At 39.5% G+C, this 12,725-nt stretch overlaps 1 protein-coding gene across 2 annotated transcripts in view; it reads left to right on the top strand.

The window, feature by feature from the left end:
- Positions 1 to 12,725, top strand: part of ehd3 (EH-domain containing 3) — a 16,699-nt gene extending 3,974 nt beyond the window's left edge. For both annotated transcript variants that reach the window (XM_039782021.1, XM_039782020.1), the window contains 7 exons: positions 446 to 622; positions 1,218 to 1,315; positions 7,426 to 7,567; positions 7,739 to 7,838; positions 8,415 to 8,585; positions 9,646 to 9,810; positions 9,912 to 12,725. In XM_039782021.1, coding sequence (XP_039637955.1) covers positions 446 to 622; positions 1,218 to 1,315; positions 7,426 to 7,567; positions 7,739 to 7,838; positions 8,415 to 8,585; positions 9,646 to 9,810; positions 9,912 to 10,439 — 1,381 coding nt within the window. In that variant the 3' untranslated portion in view covers positions 10,440 to 12,725. The remainder of the gene's footprint in view (positions 1 to 445; positions 623 to 1,217; positions 1,316 to 7,425; positions 7,568 to 7,738; positions 7,839 to 8,414; positions 8,586 to 9,645; positions 9,811 to 9,911) is intronic.

Genomic DNA, 12,725 nt, shown 5'->3' with positions numbered 1-12,725 from the left:
CAGACCTGTTTTCTGGTGAATTTCTATTTATTTTAATTTTTTTACCTTCCAGACCAAAAGGCCTTTCAAATTGGAGCCTGCAGATGTAACGCACATCTGTCCTGCTGGCTACAGTAGGGATCCAGTCAACTCATAGAAATTATCATATAACTGATATTAGGCCAACTACAAGCAGTTGTGGAAGTGGAGAATTATACATATTTGACTCGTTAACCCATGATTGAAGAACTTGTATATCATGAATGCTTAATACATTTTCCTCCCAGTCAAATATTTGTATGAACTGTTTGTAATACTAGTCATATTAATCTGTTGTGGTGTTGCCTTACAGTATGCTAGCTACACAATGCCCTGTGCACTATTGTTCATTGTCATTATCAAAAGCATCTCATCTCTTGCCTTGTTTTGTGTAATGCTATGTCATACTATCCCACCTACTGTACAGCTACCTGTTGGAGCAGGATTTTCCCGGAATGCGGATCGGCCCCGAACCCACCACGGATTCCTTCATCGCGGTGATGCACGGCGACACAGAAGGAGTCATCCCCGGCAACGCTTTAGTGGTTGACCCCAAGAAGCCCTTCAGAAAGCTGAACGCATTTGGAAACGCATTCCTCAACAGGTTAACACACCTGCCCACTTTCACAAAGCGATAGAGGACATGCACATTGATGGCAGATGCTATCAGATATCTTTGGGGGGGTGTGTGCTGGAAACACAAAGTGGTGTAGTATTATGGACGTAGGGGGAAAAGAGTGGAGAAGAAAGGGAGAGAACTAGTGAGAATCCACACCACAGCTCTACATTCCTGTGTGATTGAATTTCCCTCTGCTCACTGGTCAGGCTTTTCTCTTTAATGGCTGCCTGTGTATGTGAGAGAGAAACAGAGAGAGAGAGAAAGCCAGTCATCTTTGCAGAGTCATCCTTCTGGAAAAGGAAAAGTGCCAAAAAAGTATTTACTCTTGCGATAGTGTCCTCGCTGTGAGGGCCGACCACATCTGAAAGGAGACAGAAGAAACGCTGGCTGTCAGTGGGGATTAGGGGGGTTCACAGCGAGGACGACCGCTAACCTGTTAGTATTTATACAGCTGGAGACGGAGAGATAGATGAGAGAGGGAGGTAGAGCTCTGGTGTTGGATGATATTTGTTATTAAAACGTTTTACACTTCTGTCCGGTTTCTTTTAACTCTCGTTGCCTTTTTGTGTGTGTCTATTAGATTTGTGTGTGCCCAACTGCCTAACCCAGTGCTGGAAAGCATCAGTGTGATTGACACACCAGGAATTCTGTCAGGAGAGAAACAGAGGATCAGTCGAGGTAAGATTTAAGGTTTATCTTTCACTGTTAATGTGTTAATGTTTGTGTGTGTGTCTCAGTGTTTATTCACTGGACCCATTCAGCTTCGGACCCATTCAGCTTCAGCCCCCTAGTCCCACTGAACTCTGAACTACAATGTCAGCATTTCGTGTGTGTGTGTGTGTGTGTGTGTGTGTGTGTGTGTGTGTGTGTGTGTGTGTGTGTGTGTGTGTGTGTGTGTGTGTGTGTGTGTGTGTGTGTGTGTGTGTGTGTGTGTGTGTGTGTGCTTTTAGCCATCATGAGGATTATGCTTCATTCATTTCAAAGAACAGGAAGCTGCGACAAATAGAAGAGCTTTGAATGTTCTGTCTCTCTCTCACACACACACACACATGCATATGCATGCACACAGTTCAGATTTAGTATTTTTAACACTGTACAGTTCAGTACAGATTTCAAAACATGAAAAAACACAATGCTCATTTGCTTGTCCGTGCAACAAACCGAGCTAGACATTTAAGAGGACATGCAGTTAAGTCGAAGTAGTCACACATGCTTTAGCTTCGGCTTGGAAAAGGAAATTCAGTATTTGCGGGAACGTTTTTTCAAAGTTGTTGCTGAACACAAAATGCAACCAGAGAACCATAAAAGCATTCTGATAGAATAAGGACTGATAGATCTTCCTTTGTTTACCCTTCTTTCCTTAGTGATGTTTACTGTGGTGAGATTACAACATACTTACATTGAGAAAAACAAGATACAAAATGCTTGGTAAATTACATGCAAATTACAAAGAGTTACATTACATGTTATTTGTAGCAGCCATGTATGTCATCAGCACATTTCAGATAACATTTTGGAAAAAAACCAGTATCACTCGAGACGCGATGCATTAAAGCGCCCATATTATGCTCATTTTCAGGTTCATAACTGTATTTTAAGGTTGTACCAGAATAGGTTTACATGGTTTAATTTTCAAAAAACACCATATTGTTGTTGTACTGCACAGCTCTCTCTCACTGCTGTAGATCCTCTTTTCACCTGGTCTCTGTTTTAGCTACAGAGTGAGACCTCTTTTCATCTTCTTCTTCTGTACTATCTTTGATTGCACTCGCACATGCTCAGTAGTTCAGATGTAGATCATGTCAGCTAGCTAACTCTAGAGACCGTAAAAGACAGGCTGTTTCTCCAACTTTGGTCAGTTACAAGGCAGGATTAGCTGGGAGACTTCTAAATGAGGGCGCACATGTAAGTAGTTCTTTTGTAGATTATGGTGAACTTGTGTGTGTTGTAGCAGTGCTTTGCTATTGAGAACGACGTAGCATGCTACCGTTAGCATTAGCGTTAGCATGCTAATGCTAACGGTTAGCATGCTAACGAGCTAACGGTTGTGGTTAGCCAGCTCATTTCGGACTGTGACGTCACAGTCCGAGGCCGATTTTGAACAGCTCACTAGGAGACTGAAGGCAGGACACATTCAGAAACTGTATCTCACTCAAAACAGCATGGATGGATTTTTTTCGAAGTTTGTATGTGTGTGGAAGCACCAGAGACACAAAAGAACACCCCAAATCCCAGAAAAAGTGATTTTTTCATAATATGGGCACTTTAAAGCTATAGTGCGTAGTTTCTGTCGCCCCCATGAGGAATTCTAAGTAATGACAACAAAACTGTCGGCACGTCCACATGATACAAGCCTTCCGTGATCGCAGCACTAAAGCTTTAATAATGTTAACTAAACTGAGGTAACCAAAAAACTCTACCTATGGTCCAATTGGAAAGACAAACGGACGCTTTATTAATTTTATAAAACTTTTGCAAGAAAATGCCAGAGTAATGTCTCTGACTGTGATTCAGGTTTGCATTTGTTGCACTACAAGAGGGAAATACACGTTTCTATGTTCTTAGCTGGTGTCTTCATATAAATGAAGATGGCAAAATATAAGAAGCTGCAAGCTAAGGGCCATTTCAAATGTAAAAGAGAGTGTCAAATGTGTCAAATCTAATTTGATGATACATTTTTTATTGATGCATCCCATCTATTTACCCCAAAACCCATTCATCTCAATTTGATGAATTTTATTCACTGGTGCTTGTCTCTTGACACCCAGGTCAGCTAATAATAGGAATTTTCTAAAACTTAAATATTTTTGCAAGTAAAAGACTTCGGTCTATGATTGAAAGATGAAATAATCACATAAAGCTATATTATTCTTAATCAAACTTCTTATCTACATTTTAAAATGAGTGACAGCAGTGGACAGATCCCAGCCGTGGTGTTGAAATAAATGCAGAGACTACAGGGTGAAGAAGAGTTTAGGTGTAAAAGGCTTACAAGAATTCCTCCCGACTTTCTTACAGTTTGATATGTGTCTGGCATGGCTGGCATTCCCAAAGCTTAATGCTGGTATTGCCATACCAACTGCTGACATGAACAAAAGAGCTGGGATAATAAAATACTGCTATAATTTACTCTTTCCAACATTCACCCTCTCCTTTCTCCCTCTGCTCTTCTGTCTGTTTCTCCCTTTGTTTGTACTCTAATGTTGCACTGTTTGGAGGTTTCTTATGCCAAGTGGGGCTCATATTGATTGTGTCTCTCCTACCAACTCGACTGGCTGTTTCCACACTACATTAATCATTGAATGCAGTATCACAAAGAAAGTAGGTTTTGTATGTTGAATGATTTAACAACACAAACTAAACATAGGGGTGCATTCATGCTTGATTCTACTGCTGAACACTAAATATGTTGTGTTGTAATGATGCTTTTATCAAAACACAATACTGTAACGGTGTGTAGAATGTACCTGCACTTACAACATATTTTACTCTCATATGAGTTTGGTTGTAAATGCCATGATAGGCATCACTACTCCCATTTTACTATAATGATGTAATGATACGTTTTTTCATACACTTTTTTTTTTGTTGTTCCAAAAACATTGTGCATGGACAGTATCATGAAATTCACAGTGTTGACATGATGAAATATATAAACATATTCATGAAGCTCCAAAGGCTAAATAAGAACACAAAACATTTTCTGGTTATTGAGTTCAGCACATGACTTCATAGCAGGGTTGGGTCTGGATTAATGTTTGTCATGAGAATGTTTCTCTCTGCAGCTTTTCTGTTGAGAAACAACGGAGAGTGAACGCTCTGTCAGCAGCAACAGAATTTCAGATTGTGTATACATTCTGAAGTAGTTTAATTGAAACAGACCCACATCCACTCTGTTCTACTTTTTATTTGTTCGGTCAAAGTGTCTCGATGAACGTGTTGTCAAACCAAATAAACAGCACAGTGAGGCGTCACCCTGTCAATGTCTGTTGGATATATAAAAATACAGGTTAAACTTAACTTCTACTGAGTCAGCACAGCTGTGTCTTCTCTGGGGTGTGTGTGTGTGTGTGTGTGTGTGTGTGTGTGTGTGTGTGTGTGTGTGTGTGTGTGTGTGTGTGTGTGTGTGTGTGTGTGTGTGTGTGTGTGTGTGTGTGTGTGTGTGTGTGTGTGTGTGTGTGTGTGTGTGTGTGTGTGTGTGTGTGTGTGTGTGTGTGTGTGTGTGTGTGTGTGTGTGTGTGTGTGTGTGTGTTGTCTTTTTTGTGTGTTCATTTTCTTTTCATCCAATTCATCCACTTGTTTATTGCATGTTGTGTATATACTATGTCTTCATGTTTCATTTGTATGTTGTGTCAAATTCTTCTTTATGCTATTATTCTTTTACCCTGTTGCGTTGTTTAAACAATGTCTGTATTCATTTGTGTGTGTGTGTCCAGATGAGGAGGCAGGCTATAGCTGCATACATAGATGCCATTATGGAGGTATTGTTGATATTAAAGCTGGGCATCAACCGGCTGCAAAAATGCTAATTATAGCGATACTTTGAAGAATTTATGGACTTAACTGTTCTTCGGCCGACTCTTTTCACATGGTTTGGGGAGAAAAAAATGTTTGTCCTTGGATATTTTAGTCAGATCTGTCATATGGACACATTTAGACCGTGTTATTTCAACAATAACTTTCCAGATGCATGTTGTAATCTGACCTTTCTTCTTTTGCCACCATCTGATGAATTCCCCGTTGAACAACACTTTTGTCCATGACATATCTCAAGAACTAATGGATCTGTTTTAGTGACTTTGTCCAGAGGATTTTTTTTAAAATTGATTCATTTATTTATTTATTTATCTATCTCGAACAATCAACAGTATGTTTTAAAAAGGAGGAATCCTAAAGTTTTTGGCCCTGAGCATTCTACCAACATCAAACCAAAATTTCCACTTACAAAAATAATAATTTGGTGGAAATATTGAAACACATTTTCTTAGTCCTCTCAATTTAATAACATTGATGACCAAGAGCATTACTTTAGTGTCATCCTCAGGCCCAAATATTAGCTGTGTACATAAGTTATACAAATAGAAAGATGAATTGTGGGTATTCATGAGCGCCCCCCCAACAAAGAAAAAGAAAAAACCAACATCTAATTATTTATTTGTAATCCCTTCGACTTTACTCTCACACCCCTGTCAGGACAAACTTCAATGTTTTTGCCTCTCTATGGTAAGATAGGAAAATCTTCAGCTTTCACAGTGTAATCAACATTGCTATCGATAGTGCAGCTTTAGACTTCTGTCTTGTTCTTCCCAGCGTCATGTGAAAAGTGCTTCATTTGAAGAATTCGCCACTAAAATTCAAATATCAATGTATCTAACTCTCTCTCATAACCCTCCACAGCTTTGCTCAAGCAGCAGTGTGTCCTCAGCAGAAAGATGCAGCTAAAACCAGTTTCCACATTTGACATACTCATTGCTACAGCTGCTAAACTTACTCTCATCCCAGGGAGGAATTATTGACACAACACTCAAAAACATTTGTTCTGACAGATGACCTGTTTCTAGAACTGTTTGTAAAGGAGCCTTTGAGGCATCATGTCAGCATTACCATTTAACATGAGAATAAATATACACATAGCCATTGTGGAAATCATTCACCTTGAGTGTAAACTATTCCTCTTCTGGGAGAAGCAGCAGTGCAGCCACAGTAGTAATAGCAGCAGTTAGCAGGGATTATTTGATCACAGCTATGTCTGTGTTGTGAGGCTGCCTCCTTGTGAGGAAGGAAGGTGGATCAGTGCGAGTCAGATTTAGATTCAAAGCCGTAATATGTGCAACACTTGTAGATTTAGTTTGTAATTTGAAGGTAGAAAACATTTCACACCATAGCTCTTTAGAAAATCGATTTGACATTCACTGTATTAACATCCAGCTAGTTCTTCCTACTGCCAATTGACAGCAAATGCTTTTTGTCCCATAATCTCAGCTGTAACAGGTTCACCATTGGCTGCATCTCTTATGTGTCCTTCAGTGTTCGTTTGAAATATTAGCTCACTAATCCTTCGTTCTGTCCTTTTGTTCTTTGTTCTCCTCTCATATACTGTGGAATTTCTCCAGGTACGAGTCAGTTTTGTCCTTCACTAGAATAGAAAGTCAAACAAGGCAATGATGTACTCCTGTTGTCAGACTTAATCATTGATTCCTTCATTCACTATTCATGCATTAAGGAGGGATTCACTCATCCATTCATTCATTCATTCATTCAATAATGCATTAATTACTAGCATGATTGCATTTCACACAAAACAATCGGAGCCAAATAAGACAATAAAATATTTTTTTTTAAAGCCACTTAGTTGATCCTTGGCAGGACCGCCTCCATCTGTAAACGGACATTCTTTTCTCTCAGCATGTTGTAATATTGGGCGTCCTTATTACCTCATCTATGACCTGAAGCCATTGTAATAGTTTCCACTTGGGAATATTGCAACATCACAGTTGATATTCATGGCTCCGGTTCAGGTGACAAAACTCCGGTTTTGACAATCAACATAAAAACTCCCTGACCTGTATACCTCAAAAGTTCAAGTGCTTCTCTTAAATGCTATTTTGATACGAGTATGGGATGGGAGCAAAGAAACGGGAAGTCAAAAGGATACACAATTAATTACCTCTTCTTCTTACATTCTCTTTTTATTTATCTAAACCCTCCTGTCCCTCATCTGCAATATTAATTTTCATTTCCTTTTATTTTACACCCCAACCTCCTCCTCTTCCTCCTCATTCTCTCAGGCTATGACTTTGCGGCTGTCTTGGAGTGGTTTGCGGAGCGAGTGGACAGGATCATATTACTGTTTGACGCTCACAAACTGGACATCTCTGATGAGTTCTCAGATGTGATAAAAGCCCTGAAGAACCATGAAGACAAGATCAGGTACTGCAGGGTTGCTTGACTTACAGACATCCGATTCTAGACGACACGTGAATAGTTGCTCTCTTTGTACATTTATATCAACATTACAGGATATTTATGCAATGTTCAATTCAGTCAACATCAACACTGATCTTTCTCGTGTGTTTTTTTATTTTTTATTTATTTTGCCAGGGTTGTGCTGAACAAGGCTGACCAGATAGAGACCCAGCAGTTGATGAGAGTGTACGGTGCCCTGATGTGGTCACTGGGGAAAATAGTCAACACCCCTGAGGTATAGTAAACAGGAGGAGATAGGTTTAAAGTTTTCCCCCCATCTTGTTAGCTGTTTGTGGCCAGACAATCTAAATTTGGGCAAGTGAAGTTGTGTGCATGCCCACAAAACATTGATTGATGCTGAATAATAATACAAAATATGAATGGAAATGCAATAGGCTATGCTGTAGAGATGACCTGAACACTGGAATCACGGCTCCCTCAGGCTTTGTTGGCAAAGTTTCAACACCATGGTTGTCCTAAGGCTTGTTGTGGATACAATGCACCTCTTTTTATGCCTTGATATCATCTTTATAAAACAATACACTTTAAAATTATTGAATTGCCTGCTAAAATTCTCTGTGGAATTTGACTTTTTATTTCGGGAGAGAAGTTTTCTTGGATTTGGTGTCTAGTTGTCATCTAAAGGCCCATTAAGCTTATGTGTATTATTGGTTGTTGACTAACAAACTGATCAATGTGGTTGCTTGCTTGTTGCCTTAAATAGTCAAAAATAAGATGCTATTAGCTAGATTATTCCTTTTTATCGCTTCTGTCTTGTTGTTGATTTTCTGTCTGTCTCTCTCACTCACAGGTGATCCGCGTCTACATTGGGTCCTTTTGGTCCCACCCTCTGTTGATTCCAGACAACAGGAAGCTGTTTGAAGCGGAGGAACAGGACTTATTTAAGGACATTCAGTCTTTACCGAGAAATGCAGCGCTTAGAAAACTCAACGATCTGATTAAGAGGGCAAGACTAGCCAAGGTAAATGGAAAAAGTACCCACACACTCACTGATAGAGAGTCTGCTAATGGCACAGCTGTAGCTGACATTAGAGATAATTCTTTGTATTATTATTATTATTATATTAATTATTTTAAGTGTGTGTGTGTGTGTGCGCTTCCTATTTATTCTTAACATCGCTCTCCCTGCCCCTTCCAGCTGTTAACCTTGACAGAAAAAGCTTGTCGCTGTCACAGAACAAATAGTACCAGATAAATTGGCTATTCTCCTCTGAGTGAATTGTTTCCTGCTTCCTCCCCAGACAGGAAGTCCGGTATAAGCGGCGACAGTTTGCTGCATGTTGTAGTTCGAGGAAAAGTTGAGGATGTGTGATGTGTGTAAAAAAATAAATAAAAAATAAAAAGAAACACACACACACACACCTGATAGTTGACTGCAGTTTTCCTGTTTGACACCTGATAGGGTGTGTGTGTTTTGTGATGAGCTTCAAGGACACAAGGTGGATTCAGGGAAATGCACACATATCACCACAGCAACATAATAAATATGGGGTTTCCCATTACTTTTGCTATGTTTAGTATGTGTGGAATATTAAAAACGAAGGTAATCTGAGAGATTTACTATTTGACTAATCTGGTTTAAAGCAGTGTTAAGTGTCCCCAGACTCCAGGGTTGCAACAGTCTGCTGCTCATGATGTTACGTGTGAGCCATTTATCAAAAGCTCAAAATATCTAGCACATTCACAGAAAATGGCGCGTGCATGTATGGGATGAAATGCGTCGGTACAAGCATAGCTAAGTTGATATATAAAGACATCAAAGTAACAATGTAAACAGATGCATGTGCTTGTCTTGTTCTGTTGTATTTCTGACTGCTCTGTGCATTTCCTCCCCCCACAGATCAATAAATGACATTTCAAAAGTAACTCTGGGACTTGTATTATTAAGACTTGTACCACCAACACAACCACAACTGAAATCTTGAAGATTCTAACTTTAAATACTGGATCTTTAAAGAAGTCGACTTGCTGTCCCAGTAAATTTGCTGTTGAGTAAATGAGCTTTCCCTCTCACAATGCAGGTCCATGCCTACATTATCAGCGCACTGAAGAAAGACATGCCCTCTGTGTTTGGGAAGGAGAACAAGAAGAAAGAACTGATCGGCAGCCTGGGAGATATTTACAAACGCATAGAGAGAGAGCATCAGATATCACCTGGAGATTTTCCTAATCTGAAGAAGATGCAGGTAAATGGCAAAGACCAAAGGAATGTAGATTTCTAGATAAAAGTTTAGATAGATGACACCTACACTTGTGATGTGGTTGTTTTCTGTATTATCTGTTCCAGGACCAACTCCAAGCTCAGGATCTCAACAAATTCCAGCCTCTGAAACCCAAACTCCTGGAAGCAGTGGAGGACATGCTGGCCCACGACATCGCTGGCTTAATGGTCCTGGTCCGACAAGAAGAAAACCAGCGTCCCAACCCAGTCGTGAAGGGCGGTGCGTTCGACGGCACTATGGACGGCCCGTTTGGTCACGGGTATGGCGAAGGAGCCGGCGAAGGCATCGACGAAGCAGACTGGGTCGTCGCACGTGACAAACCTGCTTACGATGAGATTTTCTACACATTGTCTCCCGTCAATGGGAAGGTGACCGGAGCCAACGCCAAGAGGGAGATGGTGAAGTCAAAACTGCCCAATACGGTGCTGGGAAAGATCTGGAAGCTGGCCGACATCGATAAGGATGGGATGCTTGATGATGAGGAGTTTGCGTTGGCCAATCACCTGATAAAAGTGAAACTGGAGGGACATGAACTGCCATCGGACCTGCCTGCACACCTGGTGCCTCCTTCCAAGAGGAAAATACCTGAGTAAATGTAAGATTACATCATCTTCTAACCCCAAAACCTGTAACTAGATCCACCCCCTCCACCCAAAGAAACTTATCAAAATTCAAATATAGCAAAACAACATTATTATTTTTAAAAAAAATTGGAACAAAATTAGACCCCATTTCCAACTCTGTTGGATTCCAACCTGCTCTGTTGCTGTCATCCCCACATCTGCAGAATTTCCTTAGCTTCAAGAGGCAAATATTACTACAAAATATTCAGTCAAATAAAGAATGATAATGAATGCTAATTGACTTAGCAGATTTAAATGCTACATTATTGAAGTGCTGAAATGGCTTTTACCAGGGTAGAGAAACAGGATCTTTTTGAGTCCTTTAAGTATGAGATATTGGGAGCTGTTAGGTAGAACTGGGGTTTGAGATGTTAGGACAGCTGATATGGTAATTAATAAAGACAAACTATTTAAAAGTCTAAAACAAGAAACACTGGAATACAACAACATGTAAGGTGATCTAAACTACTGGAAGAAAATGGGAGAGATGTGAAAATGTGAAGACTAAAAGAAAGAGGTTTGGTTGGAAGGATCATTCTGGGAGAGGGGAACAATGGGATATAAAAATGAAAAATATTGTATTATTATCGGTAACGAATACAGTAAACTCATGTTTGACTACAAGATTCCACACGGCCGCCAAAAACATGCCACAGTCCTTGTATCTCGAGGTCCTGCATTGTTTCTGATCTCCTGGCATTGCTGAGTATTTTGGCTTTTGTTTCACGGCGACATATTAAAGAGCTACAAAGGTTTCCTGCCAAGTCGCTTGAAATTACACACAAACAAATTTGTAGAAGCGAGCGCGCGCGCAAACACACACACACACACACACACACACACACACACACACACACACACACACACACACACACACACACACACACACACACACACACACACACACACACACACACACAAAATTAACACATTCTGGTTATATTGTTTGTAACCAGAGGAGAGAATAGAAAATGTGGAGCATCAATTATTATAACAAGAAAATGGCCTACATCAACTTTTAAAAAAATGTGATATTTGTTTAAATGACATTTAACTGTAGCACCTGGATTGACCTAATGCAATGAAGGAGGACAATGTTTTTCTAATGGGAAACAATCATGGGAGAAACTTAGGATGGCAAGTGTTTAGTCTATTTTATGATTTTTACATAGTTCTAAATATCATTAACATGTTTGGGAATACTGTGACTATACTATGGAACTATATAATGGGTCTTGTTTGGACACACAAGTGTGCGGACAGTCTCAGTATAAATGTATTGTAAGGACTTGTGTTGAATGTGCAGACGTTCACTGTTCTGTGTGGCCTCATCCTGACTATGTATGCATATGACCACATGTATTGGTGGTATTATTTGTAACGTATATGTATTAAGTCTTAAGCATCTCACAGGCTACTGAGTCGGGAGTATTCCAGTGTGCTGTTCATTGAAAATTGATTAATCAGTTTTTGTTCACCTAGAAAGTGATCTAACCTAACAGTCCAGAAAGTGAACACACAGCTGTTTGCTTTTTTTTGTGATAACAAAACACTAATCAACACATTTTTCAAATGTTTTTGAATAAAAATGTGGCTTTCCATTCCATGTGTTTAAATTGTATACATGTAATAAATGTAATCTGATTTACTCTAGCGATATGCCAGTATGTATGTTGTGTATATATTTTACATTAGGACTATATTTGTGGTTAATGATGTGTCTTGATTATAAGATTAAACAATAAACTAACTAAATGTGGGTTCCCATATGATAAGAAATGGGTTTTATGAGTCAGACAGTATTCACCCAGGTTAAGCTACAGAAATGACTGAAATATTTCCAGTTTATGGACATATTGTGCCCCTCCCTGTGTGTCTCTGTGCTGTTACTGTGAATCTATTGTACATATTACGACTGTTTTCATTCCATAAACACAGATTGAGAAATCATCCACATCATGCATACAGCACATGCATCACTTGCCCACATTTCACAGATGAGCCTGATCAGATCATAAAAAAAGTTATTTGAATGTGGATTCCTTTGGAAAACAAAGTCCTTGTTTTGAGTTATCTTCATACCCTGACAAATTGCAACACGAGATCCTGTGTTCTGGTAAATACACTAAGTGGAAACACTGGCGTTATGGCTTTTTTTCCTGTTCTAAGATAGTTATGCATTGCTAAATCTGTACTTCACTGCTTTTCTGTCGACATAAGCAACAGTCAAAGTGTAATAAACTTTAATTTACTCAA

The sequence above is a fragment of the Perca fluviatilis genome, chromosome 18, assembly GCF_010015445.1.
Source record: "Perca fluviatilis chromosome 18, GENO_Pfluv_1.0, whole genome shotgun sequence".
In the NCBI taxonomy this organism is placed as follows: domain Eukaryota; kingdom Metazoa; phylum Chordata; class Actinopteri; order Perciformes; family Percidae; genus Perca; species Perca fluviatilis.
The sequence above is the reverse complement of the archived record's forward strand: the minus strand, read 5'-3'. Positions and strand labels throughout refer to the sequence as shown.